This window comes from Micropterus salmoides, unplaced genomic scaffold, assembly GCF_014851395.1.
Source record: "Micropterus salmoides isolate LMB-PRFRI ecotype aquatic unplaced genomic scaffold, ASM1485139v1 Ms_hic_scaffold_22, whole genome shotgun sequence".
NCBI classification, from domain to species: Eukaryota; Metazoa; Chordata; class Actinopteri; order Centrarchiformes; family Centrarchidae; genus Micropterus; species Micropterus salmoides.
This window is the reverse complement of record NW_024041373.1, coordinates 24,691,055-24,711,656: the sequence shown is the minus strand read 5'-3', so window position 1 is coordinate 24,711,656 and position 20,602 is coordinate 24,691,055. Positions and strand designations below refer to the sequence as shown.

Here is a 20,602-nt window from a genome sequence, read left to right as displayed (position 1 = left end):
GTGTAACTATAGCAGGTAGGCTTCAGTGCTTTCAGTCAGACAGCTAAACCAATATTTTTGTCTGACCACCTGAGTAGCCAGGTGTATTAGTATGGATTATTTGTTTTTGAGTGGCATGCTCCCATACACATAAAGCTCTAACTTTGAAGCTTATTTAGGTTGTCTTTAATCTGAACCTTATTGTCTGTATGAGTCTAGAGTTTTGCCTTCTTGTGCGCAGGTTTTATTTGTTTTGGGGGATGGACAATTGCTATTTTTTAATTCATCAGCAGCTGTATGTAGGCATGTGTGTGTCTGATTTTGTCACAAAAGGCATGTTATAATTGTTAAATTGAGCAAAATTGTATTGTCACCAGGTGAGATCTTTAGTATTAAAACTAAGGCTTCAACAAATAACCAATACTGCATGTGCCTGAAATGCAAGTCTTAGTTGTCTTAACTTATTTTAACCAAATATGGGTAAACAAAATGCAAATGTCACTGGATATAAAGAGATATTTTATAGTATGAGATATAATGCTGGCGTTAGCATAATCAAATAAAACTTTGTGGCTCAACCATTTCTTTGTACTGTATTTTTTTAAAAGACAATATGAGAAGACACATAGGCAGGTATGTCTGTAATTCTTGGCTAGTTACCAGGGCTACAGTCACATTTATTTGGACTACCCTTAGCTCTCTAACCCAGTGGGGTGCTGATCTGCCAAAGCGCTGGTCAAATAAAGAAACATGCGGTTGAGACACACACCACTGTGACTTATGTTTTACAATTCTACTATATTATGTGTTGTATATGTAGTCTGAGCTCTCTCCTCTCTGTCAAACAGAGCCCCCTGCCCAGCCGGTCTTAAGGCAGCGGGTTGATGATTCCTTTTATGACCATGACTCCTCAAATCCGTTCGAAGAGCCAGATGAACCTGACACACAAACACCCCCAGGAAACCCCTTCGATGAGCCCGACCAGGACATGGACCTCCAGCCAAACCCAGAACCCCCCAAGCCCACACAGAGAAAAGGAGTACGGCCTGTTGACATGAGCAAATACTTGTATGCCAACACCTCTCACAACGAGGAGGAGGAGCTTGATGAGTAAGACTCTTATTTCTTTATTATATTCAATTTCTTAAGCTTCTAATATGTTTAATCAGCTGTCACAGAAACGGGTGAAATATGTGAACCCTAACATGGCAAATATCATGACTGTTTTGTCATTGGTTACTGAGAGTTTGACATTTTGGAGGTACAGTATTTTCAGATGACAATGGCAGACTTTGATTATTGGGTTTGGATGAGCCTTTAAGGAAAAAGAGTGCACCTTGCATGTTTTGTCCTGTTGTGTTTAATTTGTATTTCTTAAACTTTCACTTTCATTAGTACACTCTGGAAGCCCCTTTCTCAATGTATACAGTACATTTAACCTTTTGTGTATGTCAGCGTAGAGATGCGTTTTATATTATTCGCTAGAGGGATTTGGATAAACACACTTTCCTAAACTGTCGGCAAAATAGTCTACTGACGTGGTTTCCGGAATTAGCCCATATTAGAAGCAGTCTGGGAGGATCCAGGCTGCCCAGCTTGGTTACTGTTGGCAGGCAAAGTTGTGCAAGACCCCTCCTTATAGAGGGGTAATTGTAGCCCCCCCATCAGGGCAGAGTGACGAGGCAGCTCTTTCAACGGGAACAAGGGTCCTGTTGTTTCACTGCATTCTTTAACCTTGTCTCCCTCCTTTCCCTCTTCTGTTGTTCCTTCCATCCCTCCTTCTCCCTCTCTCCCTCTTTCCCTCCCCCTATCAACTTGTTGCCACATACTTTCCCTCCTTGCCATCCTGCATAACTTCCTCCCTAAAAATATATATTTGAATCAATTATAGCATAAGTAGAAGTGACACTGAGCTTTGAGAAAACATTTTTGCAGCACATTTGGCAGAGGTGTGACTTTAAAGTAAAAGAAACCATACAGTCAGAGAAGGACATCTGTTACTAAGAGCTAGAACAAAAATTCATTCTGCAGGGTTTCTTGTGTCGTACTTAGCACAGTCAAATGTCTTGCTGATTGTGTGTGACCTCTGCAGACGAGCTCGCGATGCCTATATTGTAAAGGTGAACTTGTAGGTTTTGGCTTCTGAGCGAAGCTGTCACACAGATGGCTGTGTGTTTTTGTCCTCTCGACAGTCTAAAGACAGACAGGTTATTGACTGGCATGTTTCTTTTGCTCTGTCTCTGACACCAGGAGCAGTTCTCTGCAGAATAGAAAGTTCAAGAGGGCAGCGCAGTGTTTTGACTGGAGTCCTTTCACATGTCGTTTAGCCAGTGCTGGTCTGTTAAAGCTGCTCTATAGGCCTGCCTGCGTTTCTTTTCTTCACTTCCTTTCTTTTTTTTCCCTTCTTCGAATTGCTCTGCGGTTAGATAGACGCTGAGTAGCTCCAACCTTCTCTTTCAGACGGATAACTAGTCAATCAGCTTTTTTCTTTCTCACTCTCGTTCTCACCCCCACCCTCTCCATACAATTCTCTTGTTTGTTTAGGATTGCTTGTTGCATGTTGAGTGAATGTTTCAAGGCTGTGCCCCTGCTTTCAGTTCCATAAGCATGCCTGTATATTGATAACACTCTGGTATGTGTGTAAGAGCGCCTGTGTGTGTGTGTTTCAGTGTATTCTTGTGTGTGTGTGTGTGTGTGTGTGTGTGTTTCAGTGTATTCTTGTGTGTGTGTGTGTGTGTGTGTGTGTGTGTGTGAGTGCCTTCATACTCCTGGCTGTCTGTCTGTCAGTAGTCCACCTTGGGCAGTAAGGATATGAGGTCACGCAGACATGACCTCAGTGCACCTGCATCTTCTATTACCTTACCACTTCTCTGTGTTGTTCATTGTCTTGCCCCTAACTCTTGTTTCCATGTAGCAATTTCCTTATGTTTAATTACACAGTAGGTACTAAATAGTGCTGATGATCTGAGTAATATATGGCTAGATGTCTTATTGTTCCATAAGCAGACATTTTTCCAAAAGGAGATCTGCAATGTTTTTAAAAGGTCAAAAATCTGAGAAATTAAGGTCAAATTGTCCTTGTTTGTTTACCCTAAATTGGCTGTAACCTAATATAAAATGACTAATTAGCGTATATTGTTTGATTAACTTACTATTAGACAATGCGAGACCCCGCCATTAGTTTTATGTTACATTTACTTTAGCTGCAGTAGTTGACGTCTGGCTGCGTGTCATGTTTCATTATCGTCACTCGTGGTTGCAAGATGGGGAGATGCAAGTTTAATGGATTAAAACACTGCATTGAATTATTTTACGTTCACATACAGACCATGATCGACGCGCTGTATGTCTGCGCTGTCAGACTTTTGGATTTTACTTTAAACTGCGACCGTATTTCCGCCCACGTAGGTGATGTATGCGGATGTGTAAACAGCCTCTTTGTTCCGTGATTCGGAATATGGCACAGCCTCACTCATTAAAAGAGAGCTATCGCACATCTGTTTTCTATAAAAGAAAATGTTTCAACACTTTTGGGGTCTTAAATTATATTTCTTGAGGTATTAAAAGGTCAAAAAAGCATTGAATTTTACTTAAAAACGTTGCAAGAATCCTGTTGTGACATGTGCAAACATTGTTGGCCTTTAAGGCAAAAGGTCGTATAAATCTAAATAACTTCACACACTGTAACTTCATTCAAAAACAACAGTTGCAGTTTGTGTAAGATCCATGCACTTTCTAAAAAATGTCACATCTTTTTGTCTTGTCTTACTATCGACTTTCACCTCTCCATTCCCTCCATTCTCAGATCCAACCCATTCTACGAGCCAAGGACATCGAGCCCTATGCGACCCCCTGTTGGCGGCACCTCCCTCGATGTGGGCAGCAGCCAGAAGAGGAGGGCTCCTCCAGCCCCAAGTTCCAGCCCTGGCCTCGGCCCCAGTCCGCCAGCTCCCAAGCCCAGCTCTGGCCCAGACAGGGAGCGAGCCCAGCCAGTCGGGCCCAGCCCAGTCGCAGCAGTGATGGGGAGAGAGCTGGCCTCCTCTTCCCCTAAGGTAACCAGACTTTGCTTCAATGTAATAAACTTGATGCATCCCCACAACAGACGCACAGATGCATGTGACAACAACTGGGATAAATGCTTAAATAAAATACAGTCTTGCAGTCTCAGCAGTGTTTTTTGCTGTCTGGTGCGTAATGTGTAGCAGCTTGACAGTGGGTACCAAAAAAAGTATTCAGGTGTGAAGTCCTATATAGAGGAATCCTTTTTGGCAGTAATAATTAAATAATGGTCAGAGTTGAATGCTTTAAACGTAAATTGTATAGAACAGGCTTATCAGAAATAATGATGTAAATGTAACATGTTGCTTTATGGCAATATTTAGACTACGGGGACAGTCAAGGGGGGCTCAGCTTCTCTTAAAGAGTTCCCCAACAAACCCACAGTGCAATTTTTCTTTTGCTTTCTGAATTCACTATCATATAGACATACAATTGTATGTATAATTTTTATGTTTGACTTCATTAACTCTTCAGGAGTGTTTGACGGAAGACCAAAGTTTCAATTAATTTGCCAAATACAATAAACATAATGTAATCTAATTTAGATCGCAACACAGGCTGTGTTTAACATAAACTGAACCCTAAAATCCAAACTCCACAGCCCTAGGCAACTTACTATTTTTCATTCTGACTGATTCTTTGTAGCAGGTGTTATTATAAGTGAGTGACTTGAAGCATTTTGTGTGTGTGTGTGTGTGTGTGTGTGTGTGTGTGTGTGTGTTCGCGCTTGTGTGTCCACATCCAGTGGTCCTTACATTAGCTTTTTTTCCGCCTGCACAATCCCATCTCCTACCCCATTCTTTATGCTCATGAAACTCCCTAGCTCCTCATTTGAATATAGGTATTTGTTTATTGGGGTGTTTTCGTATGTTTATTTATTTATTTAAATTAGGTAAATCATGGCTGGGTCTAATTAAATGGCTGATGGTCACACACACTCACGGCAGGAGTCAGACCACTGGTGGGGAATGATTGGCTGGGGGTGTGGGGACGTGTGGGGGTTAAAAATGTGTGTGTTTGTGTGTGTAGGGGGGGGGTTCAATGAGCCTATGTGGGGCTTAAACACAGGGGGCTTAACTACAGCAGAGCGATCACAAGGGGGTGTTGACCCCCTGTGCATACACACACACTATACAGTTACTTTTACACACACAGACACACACAGGTCCCTCCTCTCCATGCAGCTGGCTAGCTGACTGTTTTAGTGTAGCTGGGCGGTGATGCTGGCCGTCCATGTAATTATGGCACAGTGCCTTTATCACCCAGCTGCAGTTGCCTGTGACCGTGGGTGAGGGGGCCTAAACCACTTTAATTACCCAAAGCCAGTGGCCTGTGGTGGGCCACACTTCGCCAAGAGATGCCCCTGCCTCTGGAGCTTGTGACGGAAGGAGGGAGGGAAGCATGCAAAGAATGAATTGTGGGTGATGAGTGAAGAGGAGGGGGTGCAGTGAAGGAGAATAGGTGGAAGATAGTGAAGGGTAGAGGAAAGGAGAACATTGGGGGGAAGAGAAGGAAGATGGCCAGGGAATAGAAGAAAGAAAGATGGGATGTTCACAGTAAACAAGCATTGGCCTACAGGGTTTGTTGACATATACAGCTAGTGTGAATAGGTTTCTCTTTCTTATTCACACCAAGCACTATGACACACACGCGCACGCGCCTCAACCACGTGTAGACTGTGAGATGACCTTTGAATGTATGAAGTCAGAGAGGATTAAGAGGAGACATTCCCACTATGAGAGGCCAAGACGAAACCAACACATCATCACACTATGAACGTGTACAGAGTATAGATGTGCGCTTTTGCCTGCATTCGTGTATGTATCTGTTCTTATGGTTTCTAGTGTGCCTTAGACTCAGTGAGTATGTATTGGGGCAGTTACAACCTTCCCCCAAAACACAGCCAACCTCTACCTCTCTCATATGAGGTTTCAGTGTGTGTATTCTCTATTCATATTTATTTATACCCACTATTCATGTGGGCAATTGGTGTGTAAGACAAAGATAAACACACGCATACATGAAGACAACATGCAGTTGTAATCTCAGAATGTGAATAGAAATTGATATATTGAAAGCCGCCCTTCTCAGTTATTCATTTGCAACCTGCCCTGAAGGCTATGAAATGACTCATACCTGTTTTGATAAACGAAAATCTTGTCTTTGCTAACCAAAAGAGATTAGCATGTCTTGTATCCCATTTACATTTTACACATTTATTCAGTGCAAAGGAAACTTTGTTCAGTGGTTGAACAAGCCACCATAGTTACATCCAACAAATAGTTTAAAGTGAAAGCGTCGGAGGCTTATTGCTCCAATCATTTTCCTGTGATCATGGAGTGATATTTAAAAGATATGAATAGAAAGAAAATGGCTAAAGCAAATAAGCTATCAAGAGTTTACTTTAAAGATAAAATAAGTTACAGCAGTGAAGAAGATGTGGGAAAGGTAATGTGACAATTATGATGTGAGCCACTAAAATACATATTTATTATAAACTTAAAATGAATAGCGTCACATTTTAGCTTAGATTAACTCTCTTGTCCTTGTTGTATTTATTCACTTGGGGAGATTTAGCATTAAACTTCAGCTTAGATGTAGTTTTATCTTCCCCATCATTGCATTAAAACCACCTACTTCAATGCCAGCCTGTGAAAAATCAGGACTTCTACAGGACATATGGTGTGCACCCACTTACTTTATACACAGGTATTACACATATGGAGAGGATTTACATTAAGCTCAAAGCTCTGGATTTCTGCCAGTGGAACACGCGTTCAGCACTGGCAATTTATGTACAGGATAAAATGGCAGTAATGAACAACTGAAATGCATTTATTGAAACAAGGGTTACTATTTGGGGTTTTTCCATCTTAAGACCATCCATGGGGACCTGTGAAAGCAATGCTTAGCAGATTTACATTGAGCATACAGGGTCAGTGGATAGAAATGTAAAACCTGTAGCCTCTAGGGAGGTTCCAAAAGCATTTCGTTTTCTTCTCCATCATGCCTAGCAGACTGTAGGTCCTTGCAAAACCCAGAAGATATAGTAGAGCACATAAAGTGAACGCAGTCGCTACCCGAGACGCTTATGTACCTATTTCTTCTTGTTGACTTCCATCTAAAAATACTAGTCAGTCCCAGAGTAAGCTCAGATTCTGATATTTCACACACCAGAGTCTTGTTTAATTGAGGACTTTTGTAATGACTAAGGCTGAGCACCGGTATTCTTCTAATTGTTGCCTTCATAGTTAAAAGTTACAAGTTACTTGTAGAGTGGTGCTCAGAGAACAACCTACTGCTCAATGTCAGCAAAACTAAGGAGCTGATCGTTGATTTTAGGAAGAAGGATATAAAGACACACAAACCTTTCTATATCAGTGGTGCTGAGGTGGAGCAGGTGAACAGTTTCAGGTTCCTGGGAACCTGACATGGTCATCTCACTTCTCCACGCTGGTGGAGAAAGCTCAGAAACGACTATATTTCTTGAGGAAGCTTAAGAAGGCCAAATTCCCACGCCAAATTCTTGTCAGCTTTTACAGAGGAGCGATAGAAAGCATCCTGACTGGAAACATCACAAACTGTCATGGGATGTGCACGGCCCAGGACCGGAGGGTCCTGCAGCTGCTCAGAAGATCAATGGTACCCATCTCCTGAGCATCAGTGATATCGGTGAGGTGAGGTGCCTACGCAGAGCCCAAAGGATACTAAAGGACAGTACCCACCCAGCCACATCCTGTTCACCCTGCTGCCTTCTGGGAAGAGATACAGAAGTATCAGCTGCCGCATCCCCAGCACTGCTCCAGTGATTATAGTTTATTTCTGTTTACCATTTTTATAATTGATTCTGTATTAATGTATATTGTCTGCTATGAAGCAGAAGAACTTACAAAACACAATTTCACTCTCTAACTTGTTATATTGTGACAATAAAGCTACCTACCTAATACACACTCAGAATACTGGGCTCCCCAGCATAGAAATTCGAAGTTGACCAGTTGACAAAAGGAAGTGAAGGTTAAGTGCCTTCCTCTGGGTCCTGCTCTGGTGGTGGTTGTAAAGAAAAGGTACACAGGCGCGTGTCCCCCTCTTCACCAATGCCATGTTGTTGAAAGTGGCACTTCAGTCTCTCACACCAGTGTATCTGTCCAGTGTCCAGACATATAGATCCTCAAAGGCGTCAAGTTAAGTTTAGCATCTGTGAACGAGCTGGAAGGATGGAAACGTCTGTGGGATTAATGTAAATGAACAGAGGAAGTTCCTGTTGGGCGGGTTGTGAGCTCTGTCTGGTCTGATTCAGTCCATCTCTTTTCCCCTCCCAGTAATTCAGTGATCCCCTGCTCCTCCTTTTGTTTCATCTCCATCGCTATTCCACAGTCAGACCGCTCTACACTTAGATGCTCTGATCTTTGGATTTTCATCAAGTTTCCGCTTCATGAATTATTTGCCTTATTTTCATATAAAGAAAAGTTGGAAGCTGGCATATATCTGTGGGGAAAAGTTTTAATAAAAAAGTTCTATGTTATCTTAGCATTTGCTCAAAAATCTTAGGAGTTAAGACGTCTTCAACTTGGGTCTGACAATATATGCTCATCCTAGAAGTGCTGATTGCTTTATAAAATAAAGCTTACTACAAAATAGCAAAATAGATTTGTTAATATCACATAATTACCTGTTTGTCTCACAGTACAAACTTTAATAATAATGTAAAAAACATTGTAGTCGTAACCATAATCTAACGTTTCTGGACCACTTTTCCCTCTCTTTCCCTTTCATACACACACTCATTCTTTCCAGAGGTGAGAAAGTGAACCAACACTAGAGGTATGTTTTCTTTCTCCCCTTCAGTAGAAGAGCTTGTGTGATTACTTATGTTAATGAAAGGGTTCAAATTAAATAGAGTTTTGCAGGTTGTAAGAGCTCCTGTGCCGAGGGGAGGCAGAGGCCAGAGCTCTCCTTCCTCTCCCAGACTTTGTTTTCACAGCCCCCCCTTCAGTTCAGACTACGTTCAAATTGAAATTAGAATAAATTAACATTATTTAATTGAGTTCGCAGAAGGCTGCGATATTTCTTAATTAGCTTTCACCAGGGTTCGCGGCAGGAGAGGACCATATCCGCATAGTGAAGTGTTGCTGAGGTTGACGTGACGACTGTGGGAATGTTTTTGGAGGACAGAGGGGAGCCCAAGAGACAAGGACAGTCATCTCTGGTCTTCTGATCTTTGGCCGTTCCAAGGTCTCTCGTCTTGTTATCATTTTATCCGCTCCAAAGTTATTCTATCTTCTCTGATAACTTTGACATACCTTTAACAAAGAGTCTCAGATGTAGGATGTAAAGAAAGTAAGGCTTATGGCCTAACAGTGGTGAATATACAGTTTATATCTAGCTTTTTAACAATAAATCTTTTTCAGCATTTAAAATTTGAAAATGATGTGTGTGCAGGACTTCTCAAACTTCACTTGCTTGCATTAGAAGAAAGACTGAATCCTATGTTCGCCTCCCTTTTTGTAAAGGCACCGTGGCAGTTACCAACGTGGGCGCTGTATTTCTTGCTTGGGATAATGTTTGTACTCATTATGCGTAGTTTTCAATTATGGTGATAGATTGTATCAAGTAAATCCAAATTTTAAAAAGGGCCAGTATTAAGTGTATCATTGTAATAAATGCAATTTAGTTATTTACTTGATTATCTTTGCTTTTTCCTCATAGTGCAGAGAAGTTGAGAAAACGCTCAATATCTTCTTTCTTGATCAAGGTTAATTCTTCTGGATAAAACGTTAAGTTTAAAGGAAATATAAACTTTTGCCATCTTCATTGCAGACATGTTTGAATAATTAATTCCAGTGTGATTTGGAATCAGTATTAGCAGGGAAACTGTCCTGAGACCAAGACATTGAAGACTCCGTGGCTCCCCTTGGCCACATTGGCCTTTCCATAAGCTGTGTAATATTAGGAGAATAATCCTTGAGAGGAGTAAGGCTAAGTCAGTACCTCTCAATGTCTTCCTTTTCCCAGCGCAGACCCCTCCCCAACTCTTACTTGCAGTCTCTGAGTGGTCTGTCATTGGATCTTGTGGGAGAGAGAAGACCTGGTTTCTTCTGTCGAGCAGTTTAGGTCCGTTCATTGGGCTTCCTGTTGTCGTTTCGTGCTGCAGGGCATCGCTGTCATCAAGCTAGGGAGAAAGGTATAAGACATTCCTGAAAGTAAAAGTTTAATGTAGGTCAAGTTGTGTCAGGGTCAGTTTTAGGTTTGCCTTTTTTGTGAACTGGACATTGCAACGATACCTAAATCTTTGAATCAACTAATTCTGGGATAAAATGTTATAGCCATGTATTTAAGGGTTTTCAAGAAGCTGTACCTGCACAAGGAGAAGCTTATTTCCTCACAAGACTAATATAGGTACTCTGACTTGGTACACAATGTTGATCCTGAAGGGCACACAGTATGTTTAATCTTGTCAAGTGAATAAATGAAAATCGAATGTAAATATATATTCAGGGACTTTTCTAAATTCAATTTTACAAACGTCACCATAAAAGGACGTATGTGTGTTATGTGTACTAATGTGCAATCTTGTGTGTGTTGCGAGGGATATATTTTGATCCAGTTACTGTAATGCGGATATCATTTTTCCACCTCTTCCTCTGTTGGGTGCATGTCGAGTTCACAAGTTAAGCACTGCGAAGAGCTCACTCTCCTCAATACCCGTGCCGACTGGTGTAAAAGGGCCTTCCGCAAAGCGCCGCTTGTAATCTGCCTTTGGTAAGTCCTCCTTAGTTTTATCTGCCAAGGATTACCTCACAAGCTGCAAGCAGGAGAGAACGAGGGAGACGCAGAGCAAGAGAGAGAGAAATGAAAAGCAAGTCAAACAGAAAACGATGAAGATGGAACAAAATGAAAACAAATCGCTGTGTAATCTCTGAAAGAGAGAGACCTGCTTTAGAGTTGAAGGGAAGTTTCCCTCGCCACTCATTTAGAGAGGGAATTGACTAATCCCTCCATGATTGATGTCTGCTATGAGAGGCTCTATGGCAGACTAATAGGGCTTATGAGGATGACCAGAAAGTCCTTTGAGTGTGTGTGTGTGTGTGTGTGTGTGTATATGTGAATGAACCAAACCTTTTTGTCTTGTGTGTCCTTCTATCCAGTGGTCATAGAGGCCAGGGGTTTGAATGACATAGCGGCCGAAGAAGGGGTAACTTTATCTTAATCTGGTCTTAATCTGCCCCAGTCTTCCAGGTGTGTGTGGGCTTAAACCCAGAAGGATCCAGGGTTTTGGGGTGAGGTTTAAGGGGGCTTTGGGTGAGGAGATAGAAGTCCATGCACTTGAAAACTCCTTCAACCCCAGGAAGGTATAGGACCCCCCGCACATTCTTAAAAACCGCCCGCACTTGGTCATGCCATACCTTACTCCTGTCATCCTTAAGTGGCCCCTGCTACATTTTAATTGAATTAAACCAACCGTTCACCATAATTTAAAAGGGACCTTAGAAGTACCTTATGAATTAGTCTGAGTGATTTGTCTTTCAAATTGTGCGCATGTGTTTAAGTGTGTGTGTGTGTGTGTGTGTGCGTGCACGTGCAAGCAGTTTGAGGAAAGGAAAGCGGGTGTGGAAATGATAAGGCTTTAATTGCCTCTGTATAAAGCCCTCCAGCACCCCCTCTTTCGGACTATTAAGGTATGCAGGTGTGTGCTCTTATGTGCTATAGGAAATACAAAGTGGCATTTTCAGTGCTTAACTCTTAGATCACTGAGTGGGATCATTCCCATAGCTTTTAATTCTAGCAGGAGCTCAGTTTAATACAACAAGATTTGATTATGCAGTTCTGTCTGTCTTTATCGTAATGCAATCAGGACATACGTACAGCGGGTTTGCACACTCATTGGTTGGATCTTTTGTTGGAATCCAGCAAATTTGACCCCAGTTAGTAGCTACTACCTGCAATTGAGGGTGATTCTGCTTTAACACATTTCTATTCACCTTAACAGAAAACACACAACTGAGTTTTTCCCAAAGTATTTTTTAGTGTTTAAATTTTTAGTCTAGTCTACACTGGTACACTGGAAAACTTTTGAAGACTTTGGGATTGACCAGGAAAATTAATCCTATGTCTCTTAATTTTCATCTAGCTTCAGTAGGTCAAAATTTCCTCAAAGATACCTCATTCTGATGACTGAATTCCTGTCAGCCTTAGCTAACTGTGAGCTAATACCAAATGCCAAAAAAGAGAAGCTGTGTTAGATGATTTGTAAATTGTTGGTCCAAGTCAGTAACTCCAGCAGCACCCACATTGTATCAGAGATGTTGTGACCTTTTTGAGCACGTGGGTACCCTTTTTGGTTCAATGTTAGGACCTACTACTGCCTCACTATTGCTCACATGTTCTTTTCCTTCTCTTTGTCTCTTTACTTTCGTTATCAATTTCTCCTCCCACTCTTTCTGGAAGCTCATAACATACCCTTCCCTCTTTCTCTGCCTGTGTGTGTAGCATTTCCCCCACCACACCCTTCCTCCATCAGTATGTGTGTGTTGATGCATGTGCATTCTGATCAGGAGTCAAAGGGGTGACTTTGTAATTATGTTCATTTTAATTGGTTGTGCTATCACCCCTCTCATCACTTTGGAGCCCACACTACGCTGGACAATGGCAGTCTGTAGTGGTGGGGGGGGGGTTGCACAACTGCTGTGTCAAGAACCCACACACACACACACAGTTAGCCTCTTTACCTGCAGAACATAATTCCTAAAGTGGCCCCCTTAATGAGTTTTCCCTGCCCAGGTTCAGATTAATTGATAAATGGCGGTGTTATCATCACAGCTGATCTCTGAATCCATTGCACCACTAATTTGTTTGTTGAACATGGCAGTTAAAGGAGATTAATACGTTATAGATTTAGAAGAGCCCCCTTCGTCTCTTCATTCTCCCGAAGCTTATTTATTTATCTGAGGAAGATGAGCAGGTGGAGGAAGAACGAAGAGATGGGTGCCCTTTGGATTATTTTTCTGGATTGTTTGAAATCTGGGTTTTAAAATATACATAGTAAAGCTGCATATTAATGATTTCAAGGAAAATTAATTTGCCAGGCCAATATTATGTAACACCACAACATCCAACAGGTTCACTAGTTAACACCATCTGTCACTCTGGTCAGTCTAGTAAATGTTGAAAAATTCAAACTCCTTAGTTAGGGCAGCACTGCATTTTGGTTATTTCTGCAAATCATGAGTGCAAGTTGGGTAGTGTGTGACACGACAACCAAGACTGATTGGTGGTGTTGCCATAAAAATGAGTGTACAGGAAGAGGCAAGAGGGCGAAACAGGCTTTGAACACTCACTCTGAACCGGTGACAAGAGGTGGTTGAGACCTCATGTTGTGAGTAGGGGATGAGGAGGAGAAGTGATTGGCCCAGAAGGAGTTTGTAATCTCGTCTGCTGGATCTGTGTAACCCATAGGAGGAAAAACGACTCACCATCAGTACCAGCAGTGATGTTGTCTTGTTTTGTCCCTAACTGGATCCCAGCTTCCATACCCTATACCCCCTCCACCCCGCCCCATCACCCTTACCGCACACACAGATGCACGCACTCAATCCTAAACCCTACCCACCCTGCATGTCGTCCCCCCCCCCCCAGCCTAAGCTAATTTGCAGAGGCGTGAGTGTGGGTAATGCTACTGCCGTTTCCATGACAAGCTAAAGCCAGCGCTTACACCGCATTATGCCCTGTGTTACACGTTAGGCGAGCAAGCGGGCGGGTGGGCACACTGCAAGCTGGCACAGTCACTCGTTTGTCTGCTGCCTCCTCCAAACTGTGTTATTTCATGGTGCTTTTTTTTTTCTCTCTCAGTGAATGGTTTTTATTTCAATGTCAAATCATTGCCTGTCCTCTCCTGTTCTGCTTCTTTTTTTGTCTGCTTTGCATGGTTATGCCTTTGGAGCAAAAACAGGCCTTGGAAGCGAAATGGTCCTGGAAAAGGAAACCGCTTTTCCTGATTTTTGCATTTTACATCTCGTTAGCCAACTGCCGAAAGGCCCTCTGTCTTGGCCTGCAGGTTCACTGCTAGATGGGAAGCATATCCGCTTCTGAGTGAATCACTTGCAATCCCCCCACCCATCACCAGTATGATGAATGTATTTACATATATTCCTACTTAGTGATATTACACAAAGCTGTGGCATAAAGTTGTTGTTTAACAATTGTGAAACAAACACTCCAGTATTGTCTGGCTAGATGGCATAGCAGCTTGAGTGCCTTGCTCAAAGGTAGCAGGTTCAGTCTGTCATATAGTCGAGGGTTATCATTCTCTCTCCACCTGTTCACACTCACAAAGTGAAGCCTGACTTAACTGAACAGTTGCGACATGCACAGTCACACATACATGCACACACACGTTCTCTCACGGCTCTCGTTGGAAGGAGCCCCTCCTCAGTGTGATTACAACAGTAATACGATATTTCCTTTGTATGTTTATGTGTATTATTTTTCACGCTACATTTGTTCCCCTCTCCTGCCCCAGCCTTTTGCTCCCCCCCCTTTCCTTCACTATTGTTCATCCACTCCACATCTCCATTTACATAATTGAACTTTTGATTGGACTTCGCTCCCTCCCCTCTGTTCTCATGCAGGCAACGTTTGAAATCCGAAGCATAATTTCATGGGTAAGATGATGCGAGGCGCTCGTTCTTTTTTTCTTTCATTTTTTTTTTTCTTCCCTCTGTCTTTTCCTAATGTGAAGACGTCGGACATAGAAAACCCCGATTAAACAAATTGCTTGTTTTGATTGAAGGTGCAATTAGATAATTGAGCATGTTGGTGGTTGGAGCCCGGCCAATCAGATGAGCGCTTTCAGAAGCAGGATGGACAGGCCACTTAAGTGCATTAACCTTTATCCTCTTAAATGTTAACAGGTATTAATGTTTTTCAAGTGTGTGTGTGTGTGTGTGTGTGTGTGTGTGTGGATGGATGGATGGATGGATAAGAGCTGAGTGAGTTTGCCTACCTTTTCTGAACTGTGTATTTATACTGTATGTTTAAGTTTTTGCCTGCTGTTCAGTATCAGTACATTAGAACTGAATGTGTAAGCATACACAGTATGTGTGCCTTTTATACTGTACACCCTGTCATTTAAAGTGAGTGTGCTTCGCAGTTTGTGTGTATATGAGTGTGTGCGCATGGACTTTTGTTTTTGCCGTAGGCTCCTTGAGCGGATTACAAGTTTTAAAGAGTATGAGATTCAACACCTCCTCAAATCTGACACACTCTGACACTGCTTTGAAGCCATGAAAGTGAGATTGGAAAGATACGGAAGCTCTTTTCTTTCCACAGAGTTGTAGGTTTATGTCATTGGGTTGTGGCCAGTTAAGTTTCCATTGAAGCATTGTGCCCCAGAGGAAGAGACAAAGCTGCCACTTAACGCATTTCACTTGTATCTTTTTATGACTCTGAAAGGCCAGCTTTTAATGGCCTCCATACTCTTTCATTTAATTGTGTATAATGCTATGTGCCTTTGTTTACATTTGTCTTCATCTTCATTTAGGCCAGTGGTTCTCAAACTTTTTCTACTAGGTCCCCCCCTTCAGAAGCCGAAAAACGTTTATGCCCCCCACCCCAACAAAAGTGGATTTCATTTTTATCAATCATTAAGCAATTCTGGCAATTGAAATAAACGAAAGATTCAGGTTAGCAAGATAGCCTTATTAGCCAGATATTCATGGGTCATGCATCTTTAGGTCCACTCAACAGAGGGGCCCGACCCCCCAGTTTGAGAACCACAGATTGAGACCAACTGGAAGATCCAGTAGTAGACTGTGTAGTAGTAGCGTCTGTCTTAAAACTTAGTAGTAGTAGTAGTTCCCTGCAGTGATCAATAAAATGTCATTACTTTAAAAATATATATATATATTTTTTTTTTATGAGAAAGGCCTTGCCTTAAGTGTTTGTCCAAGAAATCATTAAGATAATTGTTAGCATTGTAATCCAATGTTCCATCTTGTTGTTTTAAGCTTAACCTACATCCCCTACCACACCCTCGCCATGTATGATGTTTGTGAAAAGGAGTTTACTGTTGGTATAGCTCAACTCGCTGTAAGTCTGTGAATGTTTGCTAAGTTATTTTAAAAGGTATTTAAAATTACTTCTGCCCTTTTACTATTGCCCAAGTCTAAAGGCAACAGTTTCTGACCTCGCTACAGAATTGTTCTTTTGCAAAGGACCTAAAATTTGACCTGGGACAAATATTCTTATTTTCCGTATCATGGTTCATCCGCTTTACCTGTGATTCCAGATCTCAAATCACATACTGGGCTCCCCACCTAAAAACATTGCTGACACCAAAAATCCTCCTCCTGACTCCAGCACCAACAGGAACCTGGATGATTCCATTCCCAGGTTTCCTCCTATCTTGTCATTCAGACATTGTAGTGAGCTTAACCCCCCTTCTTTCTCTCTCACATCCTTTTCCCTTCTTCCATTTTTTTCTTTCTTTGCCCTGTCGGATGTATGTTGTTGACACTGAGGCATCAGGAATAATGGAATCTCTTGTCAGTTGCTTGTATTTTTTGCCCAAGCTGTTAGGGCTGTGTATAATAGTAGCAGAGGAGGAGGAAGAGGGGAGGTTATGTGCCACTGATAGTAATGAAGGTTGCCTTTTCATTTTTTAATATGGAATGTTTGTGGGCCGAGGCAATGCTCTCCGCTAATCCTACCCTCGAGCCGAGCTAGCTACATGGCTGTGTCAGAGTTGCACACACATCCAGTGACATTCACACAGACAGATAAAAGGCAAACACACACACACACACACACAATACATATATGTGCACACCTTCCTTTAGGCAAGACAGCAAACTGTTTGATAAGTCAGGATGCATTTCTGCTGCTCATGAAAATTTCACTCCTCCCGTGTTTGTGTCTTAAGGAAATGCAGCCAGTTCCTGTAGAAGATGATATGGTATTTGTTCAATATTTGATGGATATAAAAGCTTGAGTGTTTTGATGCATTTGTAAACCGTTATCTGGAGAAGATGTAATGGAACGGTCTGGCCTGCCGATTGAGAAAATTACATCAGTTTGGGTTGTGATGAACGTGGGGTCACTGCTAGTCACGCGCCGCTGTCGCTGGAGGAACACCACATCGTTCTAAAAACTGATCTGACAGGAATGAAGAAAAGAATCACTCTCATTGATGAACATGCAATTTGAAGAAATTGACTCTTAACTCGTCATTTTTCAGTAACACACTATCCTCGATGTCTATTCTATTTGTTATTAATTGAAGTGTGTGTGTGTGTGTGGGGGGGGTCTTGCATGTTTGTTTGCATTCCTTTGACTCAGACACCTGTATGCCGATAGGTGGGTGAGTGTGTGTGAGTGAGCCTTAAAGCCTGTGTCACACTGGCTAATGTATGTTGTTGTTTTTTTCCACTGGCAATGTTATACAGGTGTGTATTTTCTGTGTGTGTCTGCAGGGTCTGCGGCACTGAAGTGTGTTGTGTGTCTAATTGCTTTAATAGCACCTGGTCTCTAATCCAAGGTAATTAGAGCGCTGAAATTAGACAGCTACTTTCAACCGTCACTTGAAAAAAAACTGAAAGGGAAGGCCTGGAGGAAGACCACTCCACACTGAAACTCTACAAACACACACACACACACTTTACTGAAACACAAAAACAGTGGCAAATGCAGAGGAGAGGACACCTGGAGAAACGAGTTTAGTTCAGTTGGCCAACATTACATTTGATTAGTCAGTGACATTTTAAGTATATTAAAATTATTTGATCAGGTCAACAAACAATCCCTTGTTTACACTGACCTCTCTCCTTATCCATGCACAGTAATTGCAACCATGTTCTAATCGGTATTGACTTTCTGAATTTTTATCTCTTTCTTTCTCTTCTTATTTTTTTCCCCCCCTATTTGTGTGAGTAGCACGCAGGCATTGTCAAGGCTGCCTAAAACGTGTCTGGAGAAGCTGCGGGGAAAGGTTAAGGCCCTCTTTTAAAGCCGGAAATGTCAAGTGTCTGTACCTCAGGCTCCCGCTACTGTCTCCCTGTACTCAGACTGCCGTAGGGGCCTGCAAGACAGACACACACACACACACACACACACACACACACACACACACACACACACACACACACACACACACTCTGGTACAAAGGTTAGGAGGAGTTGCTATTAGAGATGGCTTCCAGACTCTTTCATCTGATTTGGCCCTTGTGGCATCTCAGCAGGCTCCAGGCTTGCGGTCACAGGTTAAACTGCTACAATAGAAGAGTAAGAGACATCCAGGGGCTTATACACTACTGCTAACAGACTAATATTGCTTTAGTATCACTCTTTTGTTTATTCCTGTTAACATTAAAAAACATTTATTTTTTAGCGTCTTAAAAAAACAGCAAGGACAACTAAAATATATAAAGGGTGACAGGCTTAATCTTGTCACAGGCTTAAAAGCATGCAAAGTCGAGTTTTGGTTCAGACGGTCTTAAAATTAGGTTAGGATGGGAATTCAGCAGTGTGGTTGTGCACTTCTAGGTCTTAGCATTAAGCTTAAGCACATCTCTCTCTTGGAGCGACGTCATCATGCCAATCTTTTCCATAACTTTCAAATGTCCAAATGAAACGAACTCTCTTTTTCTTTTCTTTCCTACACCCCATGAATGAACCTTCTGCAAGTTGCCATGGGTTCTGCACAAGGCTTAAACATGCTCAAGTCAGCACACCATCACCTAATAATACTGCTTCCCCAAATTTGTAATGACAAATCTGTCTTGGCACCCATCAGTTCTGTGCCTCTCCTATTCTTGCAGTAGCAGAAAGGCACCAACAGAGGGGGTTGGTTGGCTACCACAAGCCTTGTTACAGGGGTGAGACTCTAGCAGTCATATTGTAGTGAGCTTTTCTCCAGAGCTTCACTGTGTGTTTTTTAAAAACTGTGTTGAATCATTGTGTTTTTTTCACGCTTCCCTACTAAAGGTTAAGTAAAGGTTGAACTTGTGTGACCATCTCATGCATTGAGAGTTAACATCACCTGGGTGTGAGAGCAGCCTTGTGATGAAATTTGCATATTGCTGTTGCCATCTAAGCCAATAGTGTACAACAAAGTGCACAATATGGTAGACCTGACTTCTGGAGTCTGGTAGGGTCGTATTAATTAAACAAAAAGCCTTAAAAAGTCTTTTGTATAGGTCAGCAAAGCAGATTATCTCTTGTGCATTTTAACTAAATTATACTGCATATTTTACTAAATTTAAATTTTTACTAATAATGTAGATGTAATCTTGTGTAGGAACATATTGTGTGTTGTAATTAAGAAAATCTTTATTAGTCATATTAATATCATTGTCTACAATAGTAATATGCACTTTTTCTAAACACATTTCATAGTCTTTTTGATCACTGGCCTCTAATGAATTTAATCAAATCTCATTGACATTTTTGCCATTTCTCTCTAAAATGATCTGAGAGAATTAGCCCATATCTGTCGCTCCATAACCAGATTAGTGAATAGCCAGCTGAATAATCAAAATAGCATTGGTTCTGCTGGCCGTCAGAGGAAGACCACTGTCTCCACGCCACCGAGGATTTGTGGGATTTGGAGTCTGGGAGAGGAAAGGTTCCTAATGGTGAAAGCTTTCGACCCAGATAAGACTTCAAAGGCGGAGCTAATTAATAAGATGTTTACATTATCCACGGTCATACACTGCTTTGTGCCTGACCCTTCATTATGGTGTGTGTGCGTGCGTATGTGCATGTGCGGGTTCATTGTATGACAGTAAAGCAAGCTAATTGGATCTGTGGAGGTTGCTAAGTAAAACATTTTAATGAGAAATATATAATGAAAGGAGCTCAGACGTGGAGGAATGGGGGGGTGGAAATGTGGACAACGTTAAAAATATTACCATTATTAAAAACCCAAATCTCAAGTACCAAGGGTTAGGAGATCAGGTGTAGTATTCTCTAATACCAGTTGAAAAATACACTGACATCATGTTTTAGGTTAGATTTTTTTCAGGAAAGTTCCTGAAGTTCCTTTCCAGTGCGCATTATTCATTTTCAACATTTAATGATAATTTTCATTATACTTAAATGCTAAAAATCTGCAGTGATTGAACTTGTTTGACCCAAAAAACAGCCTAATATATGAAATGGATATCAACACATCGATGCACAAGATTCAATTCTAAATCTTTTTCTCTTTCCCCTTTCTTCCTCTCTGTCTGTAGCCCAGCCCCGTCCCAAGCCCGGTTTTGGGAGGCAAGCCCAATGCTAGCCAGTCTCTCCTGGCCTGGTGCCGCGAGGTCACCAAGAACTACCGCGGGGTGAAGATCACCAACTTCACCACCTCCTGGAGGAATGGGCTGGCTTTCTGTGCCCTGCTGCACCACTTCAGACCTGACATCATGTATGAGACACACAAACTAACAAACACACTCACACCACGAGGATGTCTCTCTCACAATATCAGGGCTGGGATTTAAACCAGCAAGTCTAACTTGGGTGGAAACCAGACTGTTGACACCTTGAGAAGGAAGGTCATGTGAACGTCTGTAGTATATTC

The 20,602-nt window shown here is 41.9% G+C and overlaps 1 protein-coding gene across 6 annotated transcripts in view; it reads left to right on the top strand.

Moving 5' to 3' along the window:
- The window catches only part of ehbp1 (EH domain binding protein 1), a 153,354-nt gene that overhangs the window by 54,649 nt on the left and 78,103 nt on the right, over window positions 1-20,602 (top strand). For all 6 annotated transcript variants that reach the window (XM_038736974.1, XM_038736979.1, XM_038736977.1 and 3 more), the window contains 3 exons: window positions 828-1,089; window positions 3,785-4,031; window positions 20,268-20,446. In XM_038736974.1, the coding sequence (XP_038592902.1) occupies window positions 828-1,089; window positions 3,785-4,031; window positions 20,268-20,446 (688 nt within the window). The remainder of the gene's footprint in view (window positions 1-827; window positions 1,090-3,784; window positions 4,032-20,267; window positions 20,447-20,602) is intronic.